The sequence below is a fragment of the Lissotriton helveticus genome, chromosome 5_1, assembly GCF_964261635.1.
Source record: "Lissotriton helveticus chromosome 5_1, aLisHel1.1, whole genome shotgun sequence".
In the NCBI taxonomy this organism is placed as follows: Eukaryota; Metazoa; Chordata; class Amphibia; order Caudata; family Salamandridae; genus Lissotriton; species Lissotriton helveticus.
The window spans coordinates 1,248,974,787-1,248,996,925 of NC_136065.1; the positions used below are offsets into that span (position 1 = coordinate 1,248,974,787).

At 44.7% G+C, this 22,139-nt stretch overlaps 1 protein-coding gene across 1 annotated transcript in view; it reads right to left on the bottom strand.

The window, feature by feature from the left end:
• Nucleotides 1-3,596: 3,596 nt before the first annotated feature.
• The window catches only part of CHST15 (carbohydrate sulfotransferase 15), a 360,039-nt gene continuing 341,496 nt past the window's right edge, over nucleotides 3,597-22,139 (bottom strand). Inside the window, exon 9 of the mRNA XM_078644020.1 lies at nucleotides 3,597-5,561. Within this exon, the coding sequence (XP_078500146.1) occupies nucleotides 5,380-5,561 (182 nt within the window). The 3' untranslated portion in view covers nucleotides 3,597-5,379. The remainder of the gene's footprint in view (nucleotides 5,562-22,139) is intronic.

Consider the following 22,139-nt stretch of genomic DNA (forward strand, 5'->3'; position numbering starts at 1 on the left):
CTATCTGGACAGTATCCCTGAAGTTTATTCTTCATGTATTTGGGTCCTTGTCCATTAATTGACTTATGCACTAGGCAGCATATCTTAAACTTAATGTGCTTCCTAATTGGAAGCCAATGTAGTTGTTTCAAACATGGAGCAGAGGGGGTGCGCGGTGGAAGGTCCAGAGTCAACCTTGCTGCTGAATTTTGGAGCGTTTGCAGCTTGGTTAATGCGCTTTTGCTTATGTCTGCCAATAATGCATTGCTGTAATCTAAACGGCTTATGATAAGGCCTTGAATCAGCTGCTTCCGATATATCAGAGGTAGCCATTTGAAGATCTTTCTTAGGCTTCTCATAATGCCAATACTCATATGAACCACTTTGTTTATATGAGGGGCCATGGTCAGTTTGTCATCTAAAGTGACGCCGAGATTCCGGACAGTGCTTTTCGGGGCTGGGCAAAGGCCCAGTTCCTGTGGCCACCATTCCTCAGACCAGATTTTATTGGCTGAGCCAAAAAGCATTATTTCAGTTTTGCCGGCGTTCAACATTAGGTCATTTTTGGTCATCCATTCCTTTATCGCGGACATGCATTTACGGAATCTAACTTTGGCATCTTCGGGGTTTGAGTCTAGGGTGATCAGGATCTGAGTATCATCAGCATAAGATACCGTATCAAAGCCGAAGTCCCTAATTATCTTGGCCAGAGGTGACAGATAAATGTTAAATAAGTTAGGGCTCAAAATTGAGCCCTGGGGGACACCTTTATCATTTTCAACAACCACTGAAGAAAATGGTCCTGTTTTGACCCTGGAACGTCTCCCTGCTAAATAGCTCTGAATCCATCTGAGGGCATGACCTCTGACACCAATCCCGGCCAGTCAATATGGCAGTACCAGACTGCACACAGGCTCTGCAATGGCAGACCTAAGACACACTTTTACAGGCTGCTTCTGTGGGTGGCACAACCAGTGCTGCAACCCCACCAGCAGCATTTAGTTTACAAGCCCTGGGCACACTCAGTGCACTGTACTAGGGTCTGACAAGTAAACCAAATCAGCCAATCATGGAGTCACTAATCCATACATCAATTTACAATACGTAGAGCATATGCACTTTAGCACTGATCAGCAGTGGTAAAGTGCCCAGAGTCATACAACCAACAAAAACAGGTCCGACAAAATACAGGAGGAAGGCAAAAAGTTCAGGGATGACCCTGCAAAAAGGACCAGTCCAACATGTACTCACAGCCCTAAGGAGGACTTTGGAGAACATTGGTCTCATTCGCTTATCCGATAACGTGTATAAAATGAACATTACCAAAGCATTGAACCTTTATTGCTTGCAGCTCAATGGGGGTATTTGGGACACCTGTGATAAGGCACTTTCAGATATCTCACCTCCAGCCGCTAATGATGAAAGCTGCACAAAACCTATATGTGGGCGAGGAGTGCGCCACTGCGTTGGCTATATATACCTGCCTGTAGCACAGCACAGTGCATCTGCTAGACGTAGAATTACCTCGTAATTTAACAATACCTAGCATTGACTTTCTCATTTGTTTGGTCAAACAGAATGGCCATCGTTCTGAAAGTTAGCTCTCTCCTCCACATCCTCCACTGCTAAGCTCCTAGGATGAACATCCTCCTCCCTATAGCACTGAGGGCTATCATTGTGAAAGTTTGGGCCTCCTTTTATACTTTACACCTTTCTACCTCCTGCTTCTAATTGATGGAAATGTGCATGTGCAGTTTGTTGTTTCTGCAACTATTCACAATTGGGAAATGTTTAGTTCATTGCAGTAGTGGTTTTAAACTATGAGATTTTTGAAATTTGAAGGCTAACAAATTGCACTGGAAACAATCCAACTTTAACTGAAATTGCAATTTCAAGACCTGTTTGGTGTGTACAATATACTCATGCTTCTTAGCATAGGCATTTTTTGTATACCATTTTATGTGGTACAAAATGTAATTATATCAAGCCATGTATATTCTTTGCCCACACATGAGCAAAAAATAATACTTTGGGATGCCCTATACTGCCTGAGAGAGTGGTGACCAAGCCCATTGCAAAGTTGTCTTTCCCTGGGCTGCAGCTGATAAGGACATATGCTCGGTTCCATGCAAGAGTCCACGTCCTGCAAGTAGTAAGCCAAGAGCTACATGCACCCCTGCCAAAGAGCTCGGCCATACCCGGGTTGATGGTGGGTGGGGGGGTGCTAGTGTAAAGCTTTCCGTTGCTTTTTGGTTCAGGGGCAGATATTGCAGCTATGCTGCAAAACCGTCCCCCGGTACCAAAAACGTCCCTCCAGGGGTCTAAAACCCAACTCCACCCTAGTGGCCCACTGGGTAAAATGCCCGGTGCCTGCTATGGCCAGTCCAGCCCTGGCTACATGTCTCTTATGCTATTTGATCAACTAATATACTATATCCATTAGCTCTCCAGAAGTGTTAGGGTATTGCTTCATAAAACTCTGTGATTGATGGCAGAAGGTTATTTTGAGATTAATCACATTAAGATGGCAACAGAATTGACTTCCTTGTAAAGATTACAGTCATACTTCCCTAGTAAGAGCACATATTTAGCAGCCTATAGTTTTAGCTCCCTTGATTAAGGTGCACTGTTCTTAAATTTGTTTAGATACATTTGAAATATCATGTCTAGTTTAGTGAAGAGCGGTTCTCAAGCCTCATCCCAAATCTGCAGATAATAGGGGAAGAATTATGGTGCGTGGCTGCTGATACTCTCTTTCCTCTCCAGTTTGGGCCGAAATCACCACGGTTTTTTTTTGAGTAGGGATGCGTTTGTAGGTGTGACTTTTCTGAATTAGTACAGTCATCGTTCTTCAATGCATAATGTCCAATATCCCACAGTAGAAACATCTCTAAAAAAGAATGCATGTTGAATACATTTAAAGACTATTAGGACTATTTAAAACGAGGCATTAAAGTGAAAAACCCAAGTGCTTAATACTCTCATTTGATGAGCTATGATCCCAAACACAGAACATTGGCATGCTATGAGGGCACGCAGAACACAGTCCTAGACTACGAAACAAGCGAGCTTCATGGGCCAGTTGAAGAGAATGGAGGATTACTACTGTCTGACTATTAGACACAGAGGGCCCGATTCACAAAGCTAAATTTACATTTTTGTGTAAGTTTACTACTTTTTGGCATTCACAAAGGTAAACCTAGACCAAAAGTCTAACTTTACTAGTAGTAACTTACCTTTGCTGAAGAGGTGCAACTGATGAACCAATAGTAGGGTTAAGCCCTAGTACACAAGTGGTAAATGGTCATGAATCACACAATATGAGCTACCTAACCAATGCCTGCCCCGGGACTCCTGAAAAAGTCCCAAAGTCATGATTTTCCTATGTTGTTATATTCAGCGCTAATGTTATGGTTGTACCTGCTCCAATTAGTGACTGATTTTGAACTTAGAGTTTAGGAAGAGATTGTCCTGGGTACATTCCAACAGACTGATACTTGTCCAAAAGGTTTACACTGCACTTTTACCATTACTGTAATACATTGACTCAAGGTCCCAGTTACACCAAACACCAGCAGCCTTCCACCTGACACCATTCAGACTTCATTTAATATTCAGGATCAAAGAATAAAAGTCAAGCATTTATTTAAGAAATTGCAACTGCATCTGCTAGGAGCTTACAACCAATCATTAACATATACCCTTGGGTGTATTCATTAAACTCCAATGTAGCGCGTAGGGTCGTTGTCAGCTCTGATGAGATATGGCTTTTCTCTGACACATTGTAAAATAAAATAGAACTCTAGCTGATATTATTTGACACATAAGAAGTGTGGTAAGTTTGCTACCTGCTTTCCTTAGGTTAATCCGCTGATTAGCTTTTGCTCATACATGGAAAAATGTTAATTATACATTTAAATTGATTGATTTTTAAACAACTCCCTTCACAGAACTACAATTTCCAAGAAGCACTACGCTGATTAACCTAAAATAAATATAGTGATGATTTTGCAAACTGGAAACTAGATCCCAGCAAAAGATAGTTGGTTGAAGAAGTCCTGGGTTTCAGGCGAAATGTAGCAACTTCGATTCTATTTCTATGGTGACTTTGCACTGGATTTTTACAAGAATTCTCAAGGAATATCGGTTCATAATAGATTTCTATGATGGGATGTAAGACTCAAAACATTATTTTGAATGCTTAGACATACTTTACAACTTTTCACACATTGTATGTGTGCAGTCCAGTGCAAAACAAATTTTTCCTTGTTAGGCCTGCATTATTTTTTGATGCAAAGCCATGCCTACCATTGTTAGAAGGTAGGGTTTTGCATCAAAAACCATGCGGAAGACCCCTAGATGCAATGTAATGCAAAGCAATGCAAAGTGCTATTTGTGTTACTTTTATGACTCCTTTCCAGCACAAAAAAAGTGTTGCAGTGAAATGTAAATATCAACACTTTTCTCCTGTTTGCATCACTATTTGTGACACTGCACTGGGGAAAAGTATTGATAAATCTGTCCGAGTAGTTTTCGAAAGTGCAAATCCATGAAGGCAACCTGGTCCAGAGTGTAGACAGTGTAAAAGTTGGTGTTGGAGTGATCCTCACTCAATTGACAACTCTAATGTTGATCTTCCAGACCGAAGCTCCACATCCCAGGAGCATGGGCCACCCCACCCTCCACTTCAGAGGCAGACTTTAAATATCCTGGTGAAAAGACTCAAATGTGCGCAAGTCTCATGCAGTTCTTCCAATCTTATACTCTGGAGAACTGTGTGCAAACCTCAATGTGAGGCTATACTCAATCCACGAGGAGAGGCAAAAGTATACAAGACTTCCAAGGCTATGAGTAGGTCTGGAAGTGCATGTCTCTAGGTAACTCTTAATCCTACAATCTGCAGGACTGGCTATGTTAAAGGCTTGTTGTGAGGACCTGGGTCCTATGTTAAGGAAGACACAAGTGGCAGGCTCCATGTGAGCCCGGATGTTCCCAATCACACAGTCATGAGGTCTAGATGTCTTTAAGGCTGTGTAAAAGTCCCTAGTCCCAGATTCCAGATGAGCAGAGAGGGCAATCTGACCAAGGTCCAATGGCAGGCGATCTGGAAGTAAGTAAGGCTCCATCGTAGGCAAGATCCTAACAGTCCGGATTCTGGACATGTGCTAAGCTCCATGTGAAGCTATAAATTCTACATACCTGAGACACTGAAGTGTGCAAATCTCAGTGAGAGGCTCTGAATCCTCGGAAACCGAGCACAGTACATTTTAAAGCTGTCAATCCCACAATACTCATGAGAGGAAGTATGCAAGGCTCTTAACAGGTCACTGAATGCTTCAATGGATGCGGCTTGTGCTCATCCTCACAGGCCTGGGCAGTGCGGGCTTAGAAGACTTCTCCTCACCATAGGAAGGTGTCATTCTTCAGCAGCCATGACAGCTTCTGGTTGAAGGGGCGATGGAAGTCCCTCAGGATCTGCCTGGTGATGTTTAACATGGGCCCTAAGCTGCGGTCCGCAGCACGGCGTGCATTGGAAGCTGGCCTCCTGGTGATGACCTCTTCTTGCTTCTCACTGACAGGGCCTGCAAGGAAAGTAGTGTTAATATGCAGCATGAAATCGGACAGTCACCTACATGTCATCACTTGACTGTTTATATGCATGACATCTATTCGGCTCAGCTCTGCACTGGAAAAGCTCAAGTATATAAAGGTCACTGTTTACAATTGGAGCATAGGCACAGGGGGCTGGAAAGGAAAGTCTAACATGAGGAGAAAGAGAAGAAACATCCATAGGAGATGAAAAAGCAGGGGAGAGACTTTTACAGAAGGTGAGGGTGAGATGTGAAGCATTCAGATGACGAGAGACCCAAAAGTGTTGGAGAGGGAGAGGAAGAAGGGGAGAGGAGACCCCACAGATTTTACAGCGGGAAAGAAGAGACCCAGTTGAGGCCTGGAAGCTGACTCGCAAGGGAGACAATCTCAAGAAACCTGAGGGAAAGTGCATGACAATGGGACATAAGCAAATGTGAGCCCAAGTGAAGCTAGCCATGGCAGGAATAGATAGAGAACCGAAAATAGTGAAGGAGGGAAGAGAGACGGCAAGAGAGGTGGGAATGATGAGGCTACAAAGTGAGAACAGAAGGAAACACTTGGATCATATGACAATAATATCACTGAATCATTGAGTTACAAGCTTGTTGAGTCAGTAGTTATTGCAAAGACATAGACCCACCAATTTTGCCCGACAGCGTGTCAGCACTCCTGGATACCAATATAAATCAATGGCCCTGTGTTTACAATCCCTGAACAGACATCAGCCTCTGAATATGCATCAAGAGTGTCCGCAACACAGCAGAGCTAGGGATACAAATGCCAGCAGCATAACATAGCTTTAACAGACTAGGTAAGATAATGTTAAAGATTGCCGAAATCACTGTTAGCATGAGCTGAAAGACATTTTGTATTTGGCAGCCATTTTAGTTAGCCATGTGCTTTCTCCTTTTTCCAGAGCCTTTCATGTGCTCAGAAAGGCCTAGCTGTCAGAATGCACCTGCTCCTAGTATAGAACTGTCAGACTATTCTTGCTGCTGTAAGGAGAAATTTCTCCCCTCCCACTTTGTTGAGAAAGCAAATTTTGTATACCCATATTAGTCAATTTGCATGCTGGTATGTGCCAGGACCTCCCCTTGAATTTATGCTGACTAATGTAACCTATGCATATATAAGGCCCCTGTTCTCTGTACTCCTTAGACTGGCTCCTACAGTGGCCTGAGGGTACTGTATGACGCAGTCTCCCTCATCTGAGGCTAATAAAAATGTTATTTTTATATTACAGCTTCTGTGCCAATCTATTCTGTGTTGGTTTAAAAGGATCAGCTGAATCAGTGAACTCCTTAGGAGGTTTATATTTCCTCAATAGGACATGCAACTCCTGACTGAGCTCTTGTCAAAGTCTGACAAGACACACTGCCTTAAGTTTGTGTCTTGTCGGTTATTGCACATGCAGTCGCTGCATATGTGCATCCTCCTGCTGGAGAAGTGTGGCTCAATGGTTAGAGCGGCAGAGCCTGATGCAGAGGTCTAGCCCGGGACCAGGGTTCAATTCCTGCCTCAGCGGGTCTTGGGCTTAATTTCCTCGGACTTGATAATTCTCGCCTCGGTGCCTATTCTAATCATGGGTCCCACTCTGCAACTCTGGGCAATAGCTTGCTTAATCTCCACAATGGCCCCAACAACGCTAGGATGCCTGGCTTCACCTTGGGGGTGTCCAGGAGTGGGCACCTCACAGGGAAAAGCCAGGAAGGGTTCCACAGCGGTATGTGTACAAGCGCCAAGATACCCTCATGGGTCGATTTGTGCGCTATACAAGTACTACTACTACTACTACATACCACATATTAAGTCTTATAAAAGTGAGTAGTAGATAGCTATGATACATGCAAGTGGTATGTGCCCTGCCATTCAGACTCTGAAAATGGCGGGTTCCAAATAATTTCCTCTGGGGTACTCAACAGGCAGCTCTCCGTGTATTTTAGGTGCTTCAAGAAAACGACGCAGTGAAAGAGTAGTGACATGAGTGAAAAAAAAGTGTGCTGGTGCTATATACAAAGTGCAAATATACGACTCTGAAGAAACATGAATGATACTGCTTCTTCAACACGACTCAAGATCAGAGCACAATGTGTTCATCATTACAAAGAATAATTCAATAGTGAAATATTTGACATTTTGACCCCCCATAGTGATTTGAACAGGGTCATCATCAGGACAATGTTGGCAGCAAACCTAAAAACAGTGAGCCAAATAAATTAGCATAATTCATAATGGACTGTAGTGTGATATGATTCAGAGAACTGTGAATGCAGAGTGTTAATTCATGCAGCAAGTTCTGAGCTGCGTGGGTTTGAGTAAGTACTTTCTGGGCTTAATTGATTTACTATATACGAATCCCACAGCTGGAGTCAGCGTAAATTGGCTACGATCCTTAGCATTCCCCATAGGCAGGGGCATCAGTCAGAGGTGCCCACTGTTCAGTCACAGGCGGCTTGACTTGTGGGTGGGCTTGCGGAGGGTCCCGTGGGAAGTGGGGTCACACGAGGGGGTTTAATTTAATAATAATAATAAAAAATCAACCTACCTTCCCATCTGCCGGGTCCTGCGTCATCTCTGCTTCTGCTCCTGCTCTCCTGCCTCTGGCAGGACCAGGAAGCAGGCAGCGAGGCTCCCACCCCATGGCCAATCACAATGCTGCAAGCCTGTCATGCACACTCAGGAGTGGACACACCACTCCTCCCCTGCCCAGCCCTGCCCACAGAGCAGCCCAGCCACCCGTCCGTTCGCAACCAAACCCTTCTGCTTTCTTGCAGTGTGAGAAGCAGAAACATAAAATGGTAGTTATTACCTCTTTATGTTTCTGCTTCTCGCACTGCAAGAAAGCGGTGGGACGACGCTCCTCTGACCTAATGGAGGAGCCACCCCTGCCACTGTTGCCTCTTATATTCAAATTGGCTGTTTAACCCCGTACTTGTTGGATCTATGTTGGGCCATGCTCCTTGCTGGTGTCGCTATACAAAGCACGCTGTACTGTAAATTCAATTTGGAGGATACTTTGGGCTGTATATAAATTGGGACATAGCTGAGATATTTCCATTAACTGATCTTGTAAGACCATGGGAGGGTGACTAGCCCTCTCCTCTGGAACCCTAAGGGAGTGAGGTATATCAGTCTTTTTGTCACCAATTACACAGCAGAGCTACTGAGGAGGAATCTTGAGATGACACTGGGCAATCTAAAACCACAAACTGAACGTTGGACACGATTTCCCATGTCGATTTTGGAACGCCTATTATTATTAAAATAGTTGACAACTGACAGTTTGGTACTTGTTTTTGATAACATTCTTCTGTGCATTCCAAAATAGTTTTTTCGACAGTTACAACATGTCTGATTTGGGGAGGTACTCATTGCATCTCCACTGCCAGGCTCACCCAAGAACTTCACTTCAGCCGTCCCAGCTAACAACCCACAGCTATGTAATAAAGCTCATTATCTGGTGCTGGCAATCATCCTCTAGACATGGGATATGCACAATGAGAAGGGCCACCCTGCTTCTCTTGCATCTCCAGATTAAGTTAACAACTGCCTATTGATGTCTTTGCATACATGACTATACAGTATTATTGGAAGGGTAGCGAAAAAGTAAAGGAAACCAGGTAAGAGCATCATCTTCAACAGGGCCACTCTACCCATCCCAGATAGGGGTAGTTTCACCCAAATTCAGAAAGACTCCCTGGCATAAATCAACACCCACACAAAATTGCCTTCAATTGTGCCCCAATCCTCGTCATACAATAGAATGCCCAAGTATCTCAATGATCTCGGTTTGCAGCTCAGACGGAAAAAAGGTAAATCATTTTTGGTGGTCTGTGCTGGTGTATTAATGCCTAAGGCTGTTTTCCATGTTTACAAGGAGGCCATACTGATTCTCAAAATTCATCAGGTGATCTAAAACCACTGTGAGGTCTTTAGGAGCATTGCGCAGATAAATTAGGACATTGTTTGCATAAAGAGAAAGGATATGCGTGTATACCTCTATAGGCTATGTGTATGACCCCTATGAGATTCCCTTCCAGGAAAGGGTCTGTCATAGGCTCCATGCCCAGCGTAAATAAGAGAGGAGACAGGGGGCACTTATGTCTCATGCAGCGCTCCACTCTGAAGGTTTATGACACAATACGGCCTGTGTGAACTCTTGCCATAGGGGTCATATACAATAATCAAGCCTAACCTCTGACACTCTTGCCAAATCCCCTCCATGACTAGGAAGTTCCAATCAAGTGTATTGAACAGTTTGTCAGGATTCATCGCAGCGACATCAGGAACTTCTGCATCCAAAATTTGATAATTGATACCAAGAGAAGCCTCAGAATGTTGGGCAGGGTGTTGCTGCCTGGAATAAAGACTGACTGATCAGGGTGAATAATGTCATGCATCAGCGAGGTCAGCCTATTATTATTATTATTATTATTATTATTGGGACATTTATTGAGCGCTGCGCTTACGCACACCGGCGTGTCCACGCGCTGAGAGTGGGAGTAGACAGATGACAGGGAGCAAAGACATCACGGGCCCTTATTTGCTATAAAGATAGGTTTTTAATTTTGCCCGGAATCTGGCCTCATCTAGTTCCAGACGCAGGTCCGTTGGCAGTTTGTTCCAGTAAGTTGCCGCCAAATATCTGAAAGACCTGCCTCCCATGCGGGCCTTCTTGATTCTTGGGGTCCTCAGTAAGCCACCCCCTGTTGATCTAAGTGCCCGTGTTGGTATGTAGGCTTCGATCAAATTCGTCAGGGGGACGGGTGCCCTGCCATTCAAAATACGGTGACAGGTACATAGGGCTTTATACTCCACTCTTCTCCTTACAGGGAGCCAGTGTAGCTGCTGGAGGGCCGCCTTAGAGTGCGCCCTTTTTGGCAGTCTGAGTATCAGCCGTGCAGCCGCATTCTGCAGCACTTGCAGCCGGGCCATGCTTTTTTCTGGCGCTCCCAGGTACAGCAGGTTCCCATAGTCCGCCCGAGCTGTTACCAGGGCATGAACCAGGGTTTGACGTGCTTCCAGCGGGAGTAAGTCCAGGACCTTTCTCAGCTTCTTCAGAATCCCGAAGCAGACTCCCACCACCCGATTAATCTGGGGGCCAAAGGTGAGCCCTACGTCAAACCATACCCCCAAATTGCGCGCCTCTAGGCACGGGGTAGGGGTGGGGCCAAGGCAGGAGGGCCACCATGCCGGCGACCAGGCAGACTGGGCTCTCCCTACCACCAGCACCTCTGTCTTGCTGCCGTTCAGCTTCAAGCAATTGTTGGCCATCCATTCGGCAAGATCTTTCATACACGAACGGAAGCCATCGGCAGCAAGAAAGGGCGCCTGCGACAGGGAGATTACCAGCTGCGTGTCGTCGGCATAAGAGACTAGTTGGAGGCCATGACTCTCCACGATCGATGCAACAGGCGCGACGTACAAATTAAAAAGGGTAGGGCTCAAGGACGAGCCCTGCGGCACGCCTTGGCCCAAAGGCACCCCCCTAGAATAGCAGTCTCCCTGCCTGACTTGAAAACTTCTCTCATTGAGGAAGTCTTGGATCCATCTCAGCGCGGTGCCAGAGATGCCACCTCTGTTCAGACACTGTAGCAAGATGTTGTGTGCTACAGTGTCGAACGCCGCGCTGAGGTCCAACAAGATCAGAGCCATAGTTTGGCCTGCATCCACGCCCTCTCTCAGATGTTCCGTTGCCATGAGGAGGGCGGACTCAGTGGAATGACGTGGCCTGAAACCAAACTGCGTCGCATGGAGCAGCCCCCTTTCCTCTACGTGCTTCATAATTTGGATATTAACCACCTTTTCCGCCACTTTTGACAGAAAAAGGCAGGAGGGAGATGGGCCTCAGATTTTCTAATACCTCGAAGCCTAAATGTGGTTTCTTCCTGAGCGGGAGCACCACCGCCTGTTTCCATCCGACCCAAAAAACATTTTGGCTCATATTTTATAACCAAGATTCAGCATGGATAATGTATGGTAAGATTCAACGTCCAACGGATCCTGTCCTGGCTTCAGCGGGGTTATGATTAGGCCCATAGAAGTGGGCAACACTCCAGCTTCAGCAGAAGCCCAAAACAAATGTAAAAGGCTAGGGCCCAGCACATCAATGCAGTTAGCTTTGAATTCTTGGCATCGCCATCATGGGTGTCCCCGTGGTGAGTCCCCTCACCACCAGTGCCACCTTTTCTATTGCTATATGGACAACCAAAGCCTGTGCCTGAGGAGGGGATGGTCGTTTTAACTGAGTAGCTTGGATATACCTCTGCTGCTCCCCCAGGCCATGCTCCCTGGCCTGCCGGTATAGGGAGAGATAATAATCATATATTACCTCATTAACTGTGATTTGTGTGTTGATATTGTACCATTCCTTCTCCATAGAGCAGTGACCTGTAAACGCATCCCTTCAGCCCTGATCAACCTGGCCAATAACCTGCCCACCTTATCACTTTTGCTGTTCTGCTTGACTATCTATGCTTTATAAAGATGCAAGTCTATCCAAAACCTCCCTATACTCCTTTCAGACCTGAGTCAACAGAGGGCACCTGGAGCATCACCAAATGCCTCCAACTGAAATGTTGTGGGCACATCTTTGAGTTGTATCACGGTCCTTTTCAAATCTTTCATCTTACTATACGTCATACCCAAAAGTCACCTCTAATAGTAACCTTAAAGGCTTTCCATTCTATGAGCAATGAAACCCTACACCGCCGTCAATAACATGCTGAGTTACTTCAAGTATCTGGGAATGCACCCTGCATTCAGACAACTCGCTCCTCATTCTCTCCTTTCACTTTCACGCTCATCTTGCACTCACAGCTATCACAATGCACTCACAGTGATCACTATGCACTCACACCATTCACCCACTCACCCTACACTCACAGTGATCACTCTGCACTCACAATGCACTTTCACTGTTCACCCTGTACCTCACCCTGCAGTCACACAAGCACACTACTCAACCTGCACTCATGTAACACTTTACTCACTTGTCCCTTCACTGTTCAATCTGCAATCTCACTCAAACAAGCCCCACTAACCATGCCTTCATTCGTCTCACTCTGCACTTACATCAGCACCCAAATTCATATGGTCACCTCACTCACCCTGCAGTCACTCCTCTTACCCTGCTCTCACAGTCTTGCATCGCTCACCGTGCACTCACATGGGCACTCTTGCCACCCCACAGGACAGAGGGTTAATGTGCCTGCTACAAAGAACGTGTACCATCCATATCACAGAACTGAGTGTGAGTAAACTATGAGTAGTGCTCTAAAAAATGAGATTTTTGTCAGAAAGGTTCTATAGAGAGATAAGATGCATTGTTGGTGAATGGGTGTGAGGGAATTCATGGAAAAAGAGTAAATGGGGGAGGGTGCACCAAAAAAGACTGTTGCACCGTTTGCAACCAGTCCTAGGGCAAGCCCTGGCTGGGACTGTTAGCCCCCCCCCCCGAAGTTTGGTTCTAGTTGCACCCCTTCTTGTGGGACTATGTCAAAGTACATCAGCTGTGAGGCAGTGGACATGATAAGAGAGAAAGGACACTGAGTCACTACAGGACATAAGTCACCTCAAGGAATAAGCACCTGATGATGTGGTTATGTAGTCGCATATACGTGGGAGCGTTATTTGTAGCCCGATTTTCTGAATGGCCTACTTTCAATTATTACATATGAACAATGAGAGAATATTTAGCCTCAACATATTTAACCAGATGGATTCTCTACAAGTGCGACATATGCAAAAATAATTTGATGGGCTATTTTGAAACAACTGTGGAGTTTAGAGGAAGTAAAGTACAAGGCAATGTGTATGTATCTGTAGAGGGTCCTGACACTTTAGCATGGGATTATCAAGGGTGTTTATGTATTGTACTGAAGCCAGGTTGAAAGCAACAGATGTTGTGTGTAGAAGACCTGCATATAGAGAGAATTAGGGCAGCTCCAAGGGTTTGAATATCCTATTATGGTGAAGGAAGGTGATGTACTGGTTAATCACAAACTTAGTTGTGACCTTTAAATGTGAAGTGAGTGAAGTATTGGGGCCACAGTAAAAAAGGAAATCCTATGGAATCTTTTTTTTGGTTGTCTCAGACATATTTTAGTCGCATGCCCAACAAATTATAAATGTGTATAGCTCTTCGAAGCCTGAACAAGGCGATGTGGGTGGATGAAAAACCAAAGGTGATGATGGACGGAGCGTTGACAATACAAACACTCACCCCCAGTCAACTGATCTGGGTTTAATTCATCACCGTTCTTTAGCTCACTCTGCCACCTCAGTTCAGTCATGGCCATATGCAAATCAGTCTGACCCTGTGCCTCATGGGAACAGTCCAGCCCGAACTGCCAAGCCATGTCTTCCCTGGACCGGAATCAAGCTTCCCAGGACCAGTTTCTGGCATTACAGCCGTCTTCAGCCGGGCTTGCTTGACTCCAGTGGCAGAGTGAGCAAGGGACTCACGTCTGAGCATACCCTGCCAACTTAGGGCGAACAAAGAAAAACCAAAGGTGATGATGGACGGAGCGTTGACAATACAAACACTCATCCCCAGTCAACTGATCTGGGTTTAATTCATCACCGTTCTTTAGCTCACTCTGCCACCCCAGTTCAGTCATGGCCATATGCAAATCAGTCTGACCATGTGCCTCATGGGAACAGTCCAGCCCGAACTGCCAAGCCATGTCTTCCCTGGACCGGAATCAAGCTTCCCAGGACCGGTTTCTGGCATTACAGCCGTCTTCAGCCGGGCTTGCTTGACTACAGTGGCAGAGTGAGCAAGGGACTCACGTCTGAGCATACCCTGCCAACTTAGGGCGAACAAAGAAAAACCAAAGGTGATGATGGACGGAGCGTTGACAATACAAACACTCACCCCCAGTCAACTGATCTGGGTTTAATTCATCACCGTTCTTTAGCTCACTCTGCCACCCCAGTTCAGTCATGGCCATATGCAAATCAGTCTGACCCTGTGCCTCATGGGAACAGTCCAGCCCGAACTGCCAAGCCATGTCTTCCCTGGACCGGAATCAAGCTTCCCAGGACCGGTTTCTGGCATTACAGCCGTCTTCAGCCGGGCTTGCTTGACTCCAGTGGCAGAGTGAGCAAGGGACTCACGACTGAGCATACCCTGCCAACTTAGGGCGAACAAAGAAAAACCAAAGGTGATGATGGACGGAGCGTTGACAATACAAACACTCACCCCCAGTCAACTGATCTGGGTTTAATTCATCACCGTTCTTTAGCTCACTCTGCCACCCCAGTTCAGTCATGGCCATATGCAAATCAGTCTGACCCTGTGCCTCATGGGAACAGTCCAATAAACAACAAAGGGCCTAGGCTCATAACCAGTCAGGCTAAACCAAATCAACTGTAAATAACAAAACGAATGCCAGGACTAGTAGTTTCTTGACAAATAATGATTGAATTATGGTCTTCATGAATAAAGCATAAACACCTGCTTAGACATTTGCATCATTTAATGATATAGTTCATCTATTTTACTTTGTCACAATTTTTGAAAAAATGTTGCTGTGTGAAAAACAACTTTTGGACAACACTATATACAGATATTTACAAAGAAAATGTACAACAAATTTGGACAAACCAACAGTTTACATTTACACCACATCCATCCTTCTCACATACTTAACATTCATACTAGAAAAAAGTCCCTAGGTACACCACAGTGCTTAATGCAAATTCAAAACTTAAACATCAATGTGTCACAAAGTTTATAAACTGATAGCATCTGCAATTTTTGACTAGTTAAACACAATTTAAACTGTCCATAAATGACAATCCAAACAATGATCACTTCATAGTGCAGGTGACCTGGGATAAGGTCGACGCGTTTCGAACCCACAGATTCATTGGGTTCTCATCAGGACCGACAAGACTGTAAAAAACAAAACAAAACCAATTTGTAGGCAAAATAACTGACACTACACTCATAACTAGTGCCTTTCCAGTGGAAAACTTCCCTACCTTAAGTCTTCTGCAATTACTCCAATGCGGGCGTGGTTAATGTTGGAGTCTGAAAAAATGGATTGAAAAATGACCTTTTAGAGTCACAGACATGTAATTAGTAACACCAAGCATTCTCTGCTTTTATACATGGACTCACCCTCCAATGCACGGTGTGTAGAGTTCTGGAATTGCGGTTGGGGAACGGGGTGGACCTGGCACTAAGCGTGCTCGCTTCTCGCTTTCGTTCTAAGCGTTGCCTGTGGGCCAGACAAAGGAAGAGAAGTTCATGCCTGTGGCGCTAGTAAACATCAGGCATAACTGTATTTTAAATGCGGTCTGTAGACCCTTGGGGATTTGCTCGAATAGGGTTTTTTTAATTCTGCGGTGAAGTCTGGAATCAAAAAAGGTCGGGTGGGTCGAGTAGAAAAATCAACGTGGCTAGGGTCCATTGTTTAGGGAGAGTCGCGTGCATGGTGACCGCGGGGCTTTTCGAATAGCGCAAACACGCGCTGGGAGCCGGTGGCGCTGACCTGTAGTAAATATTTGCTCCAAGTCTCAGACAGCAAAGAGATTGGAGTCTGACAAAGCGGTCCGGCGGCCGAGTTTACCAATCTAATGGCTGAGGTCCCATGATTAGGCTTTAGGCAAAAAGAGTAGCGTGCGTTGTGAACGCGCAGCTTGTTGGAAAAAGTCCCTGTGATTACCAATCGCGCACAAACGCGCTGGGAAGCGGTGGCACAGACCTGTAATCGTTTGTTTAATCCAAGTATCGAACAGCCAGGCAGGACACGTCCTCCTCCTTTCAGTGTTGCTTGAAATGAGTGGAAAGTGGTGATGGATGATTTTACTTCCTGAATGTCACCTGGTATGCTGGTCGCTAAGATTTCTGGGAGATGTAGTTTTTTGGCTGAGGAAGTCATTGGGTGGGTGGGGCGCCCAAAGCGGGGGTCTCAATGTATGAAGGACTAGGGTGGATACTCAATTTTTATAGATTTCCGATATTTCATTGAGGCCATCAATTGCTGTATTGTATTTCATTATAAGTAATGCCTCTCTTTGATTGAGTCTGGCATCAAGATCACTGCCACGTTTGTCTATTTCAATCTTTGAAATGACCGTCCACTTCAGATCACTTTCATTGTGTTTGGATGCAGTCCAGTGATTGACAAGGGGAGCATTCGCCACATTTCTCCTGATCCTTGATTTATGTTGGGTTATCCTCTGGCGTATCTCCTGTGAGGTTTTCCCAATGTATAACTTCGGGCATGGGCATAGTATTCCATACACCACATTTTTTGTTTTACAATTAGTAAAACTGTCGTGTTTCCAATGAATTCCTTTGTGCGAAAAGACTGGTCCTTCTATTGTTTGTTCGCAACATGTGCAAGTGCCACACTTGTGATGACCCACTATGGATGGAAGACGTAGCATATTTCTCAAATCAGGTGGTTGCTCCTGTGGGAGAGCAGCCCTGACCAAATGATTTGCAATATTCATGTCCTTTTTGAAGGCAAACATGGGTATTTCTGTAAGGTCTTCGTGTAGATTTTGTATTAGATGCCAGTTGGTGTTAATCATCCTTCTGAGCTGGTGTGCGTTGGGGCAGAAAGTGGAAACGCATATCATCCTACTTGATTGCTTCTTTGTTCTTTTTTCTAGTAGGGTTTCCCTGGGAACCCACCAGGCTCGTTTGAGTGCATGTTTAACAAGTTTCTTAGGGTATCCTCTCTCAATTAGTCTTTCAGAAAGTTGGCCAGCATGTAGAAAATATTCGTCTTTGCAGCAACAATTCCGTCGGATCCTTAGGAATTGCCCAAAAGGTAAATTTTGACGTAGGCTTCTAGGGTGATAGCTGGTAAACAGAAGACTTTTGTTTCTATCTGTGGCCTTTCGAAATAATGTAGTACCCAAGCCACTATTCAAAGGAAACACTTTCACGTCCAAGAATGTAATCATTCGATCTGATGAGTTCGCTGTAAATTTAATGTCCGATGTTCTAGAATTCAACCATCCTACAAACTCATCCAGTTTCTCTTGGGTTCCCGTCCAGATAAAAAAGATGTCGTCAATATAACGCATAAAGTGCGAAATACTAGTTGAAAACGGATTGTCATTGTAGATAAATTTCTCTTCATAGAGCCCCATGAAGAGGACAGCCAGCTCCGGCGCAAAGGGGCAGCCCATGGCTACTCCTTTAACCTGGAAAAAGAATTCCGAATCGAATGTGAAGAAATTCCTTTGCAGTGCGAATTTTGCTAATTCCAACAGAAATTCTGTAGGGACTCTTCTGGGGCGCGGTCTAGTTTCAAGAAAAAACTGTAAAGTTTCTAATGCTTGTTCCTGCGGTATCTGAGTATACAACGAAGTGACGTCCATTGTAACCATTAATTGTTTTGAACTGTCAAATCCAATTTTGCTGAGTTGATTGAGGAATGCAGTAGTGTCATTCAGGTGTGCTGGTACGTCTTTGACAAACGGTTTTAAAAAGAAGTCTATGTATTTGGCAGTCGGTTCTATAAGTGAGTCGCAGCCCGAAACGATAGGGCGTCCAGGAGGATTAGTCTCGTTTTTATGAAGCTTTGGAAGAACATAAAAAACTGGTATTCTTGGATTCTTGTTTTGCAAGTAGAGATATTCTTTTTGTCCCAAGATACCTTCCTCGAGGCCTCTCTGTAGTCTTCCAAAGAGTTCGGCTTGTAACTCATTCGTAGGATTTTTTCCGATCCTTCGGTAGCAATTGGTGTCATCAAGTTGTCGTAATATCTCTTCTTTATATTTCCCTATGTCCCAGACTACCACTGCTCCACCCTTGTCAGCCTGCTTGATAACCACTGTTTTGTCGTTCTTTAGTGACAGTAAAGCTTCTTTTTCACTCTTTTGTAAATTGTATGTTGTGTATTGTTTTTTGTGTTCCATTGCTGAAATACCAGAGAGTAGTGCCATCTCGAACGCTAGGACCTCTTTAGGAATTTTGTATCCAGGGGGAATAAAAGTGGATTTCCTTTTGAGTCCTGTGACTTCTTTGGAGTTGGCCTCAGGTACGTCTTTAAAGAATGTTTTCAGTCGGATCTTGCGACAAAACTCCATCGCTTCCAATTTCATCCTCACAAAATTGGTGGGTTTTGAAGGGACAAATGACAATCCTTTGTTAAGCACCGAAATTTCTGGTTTGGATAGCTCCCGAGATGATAAATTAAACACTGCTGAGGTCCTCAATTCTTGTAGAACTGACGGCGTGTTGTCATTTCCCAAGGCTGTGGATTGTAACGTGTCCGTCCTCTGCCTCTCCGTTGGCCTCTTCCTAAAAAAGGGGGTTGATTTTGTTGTTGTTGAGCAGGTTGTTGGTTTGGTTGATTACCTCTTCGACTTTGATTATTCCTGGTTTCTCCAGAGTCAGACTCTCCTCCTGATGAAGATGATGAAGTGTCTGAAAAGGTAAGGAACTTGTTACGTGATCTTCCTTGATTGTCCCCTAGGAAACGTCTAGAGTCTGTTCTTGAATAGAAATCCTTGTTAAGATATGGATATATCGACTCCAAAGAGAAATTCTTTTTGTCCAGTTCAAATTTGTTTGTCTTTTGATTAACAGTGGAGTCCTTGAATTCTGAGATTTCTTTCTCTATTTTCTCCAGTAATGCCTTTGCGTCCGTAATAAATTGATTGTTCTGTATTTCTGTTTCCAACACACTTATTTCTTCTAGTTGTCTGAGAGAAATTCTATGTGCTGTTTCAACTGTTAAGACCATAAGGTCCCTGCTGCACTTTGTCTCAATACAGCTGAATCCTTTTTTATATTCAGGGTCTTCCGTGAAGACCACTGGAATATTATGTATTTGCAGTCCTGCTGGTATGGTCCCTGCTTTCAGATGGACTGTTCCCATAAGGCACAGGGTCAGACTGATTTGCATATAGCCATGTCTGAACTGGGGTGGCTGAGTGAACTAAAGAATGGTGATGGATTAAACCCAGATCAGTTGACTGGGGGTGGGTGTTTGATTTGTTCAAACGCTCCGTCCATCATCCCCTTTTGTATCGCTTTGTTCGCCCTAAGTGTGGCAGGGTATACTCAGACGTGAGTCCCTTGTTCACTTGGCCACTGGATTCAAGATAGCCTGGCTGATGAGGATTATGAATCCGAAACCGGTCCCAGGATGCTTGTTTCCGGTCCAGGGAAGACATGGCTTGGCAGTTCGGGCTGGACTGTTCCCATAAGGCACAGGGTCAGACTGATTTGCATATAGCCATGTCTGAACTGGGGTGGCTGAGTGAACTAAAGAATGGTGATGGATTAAACCCAGATCAGTTGACTGGGGGTGGGTGTTTGATTTGTTCAAACGCTCTGTCCATCATCCCCTTTTGTATCGATGTGGGTTGATGGACATCCTTTGCTCAGGATCAATTAGATGTTAACCACGCTGGAAGCAGGGTTTGACACTTGTTTTTTCAAACTTGATTTGTGCTTTGCTTACCATCAAGTAGTATGGGATGAGGAGCCTCGCCATCTCGCAGTGTCAGTTACTTCTGATTACACATTCCAATTTTGAAGGATACCATCTGGATAGGCACCAGCCGTAGCTGTGTTTCAGCTTCTTATGGGTCCGTTGTGCTGCATTGTTTGAATGAAGTTTTTTCTTTCCAGGGCAATTTTTTAATTCATATGAAAGCTGAAGTGGGATGCTTGCAAAGATTGGATGCAGTTCCGAAAGTGCTCATGGAGAGGGAATAAGGTCCGTATGAGATTAATGTGTATTTAGCGTCTGGAAAATTGAACATCTAGGACCTGTGATCTCGGGTGAGGGGATCAGATCTCAGCCAGGGTTGTTGGAAGCCAATGAAAATGTTCCCAGGCCAGTCAATCTTGACTTTGGCAATTATGCGAATGTGCAAGTTCTTCATGAAGTTCATTGTGAGTTGTGCAATAATTGCTGAACCCACGTTCAGATTATTAAAACAAATGTACATTTTAAATGGAGGGAGGAGCATGAAAGGGCTTTCCTGTATATTAAGTGGCTGTTGCTTATGGCACCTCTTTTATCTTCTCATATTCCAGGGAAGAAGCTATGTATAACTGTAAATGATAGTAGTGTTGGCATAGATGTGGTGCTGTCTCAGGGGAGGGTAAAATTAACACACCGATGCATTTGCATCTCGCACATTAAAACCCCAGGAGCGCCAACAGTCAGTTATAGAATGGGAAATGTTGGCCTGAAATTGGGTAGCACAAAAATTTACACCATATGTGTAGGGGACTAAGGGTCATATGTACAAGACCCTATCACCACAGGAATGTCACTTTTTGTGACGTTTCCGTGGCGATAGGGGCCTTGCCTTATGTACAAGGCAGTGTTAAGCCCCTTTATGTGGCTTAACGCAGCCTTGTACATAAGGCACACTTTCACGCTATGTTTAGCGTGAAAGGGGCATGCAGTGGGTGTTGTGGTGGGTGTTCCACAGCAACACCCATTGTATTTGACGCTGCCCCTAAGTACAAGGGTGCCGTATATAGGAGGCAGTGCCAAAATTGAGACCAGGAAAACCCTGGTCTTAAGATGGCAAAATGAGGAGAAATGCATTATTTCTCCTCGTTTTTGCTTTTTTCATGTGTGCTGCCTTGTGCAGCACACATGGAAAAAGCAAAATGCCATGGTTTGTTAATAGACAGGGAGGTGTCCCTTCCTGTGCAATTTTGTTACTTTCATGTGTGCCGCATGAAGCAGCACACATGAAACTTACAAAATGGCTTTTTAGGATTGTTTAGGTGCAGGAAGAGACACCTTCCTACACATAACAAATCCTCCCCTGCACACAGACACCCTTGCAAGGGTGCCTGAGTTGGCGCTAAGTTGTGAAAGTGCAATGATTAAACTCAAGAAGCATGTGTGCATAATCCTCAAGGGAATGGCTTGGTAGAAAGAATGAACAGAGCAGTGACTGAGTGTGTGAGAGGGCAGTTGCTCTCAGACTGAATGTTGAGGATTTTCTGAGATCCGTGCTGTAGGTTAATCGTAATACTCTGCACAGTGTCACAGGAGTTACACCCTTCAAAGCTCTCAAGGGAAAGATTAATCATTTTTTTGTGTCCAGAATCTCTGACAAATTTGTGAGGGTATGTGCATGGTTGAGGATGGAGTGAGAAATGAGATGCGAAGCAGGAAGTGAGACATGGTTGCATTAAGCCTTAGTAGGATATAATAACTTGATTAAGTCTAAGGTCAGGAAGAGAGGAATTATGTTTATTCCTGTATGTGAGGTGGAGGTAGTGTGGGAAAAAGTAAAAGCTTTGAGATTATCTAATGGCCAGTGGTGGCATTGTGGCAATGTGGTCAAAGTTGGAGAAGGAATGTGTTGGGTGTCTTGACAGCCTGCTGGTGGTGGAAGTGCTCCTGAGTGTACCATGGGTGTGTACTTGATGTCTCAGCCTCTCTAAAGACTAGCGATGATGTTAGTTTTCATCTGTGTGCTGGTGGTGGAAAAACTTCTATTGTCCCTCAAGATCTGGCTCTTTCATTGAGTTCTATGGCTGGTATGCGAAAAGGAAATCGCGTACTCAGAAAAGAGTGCTCAAATAACATGAGGAACTAAGTTGCTCCAGGCAA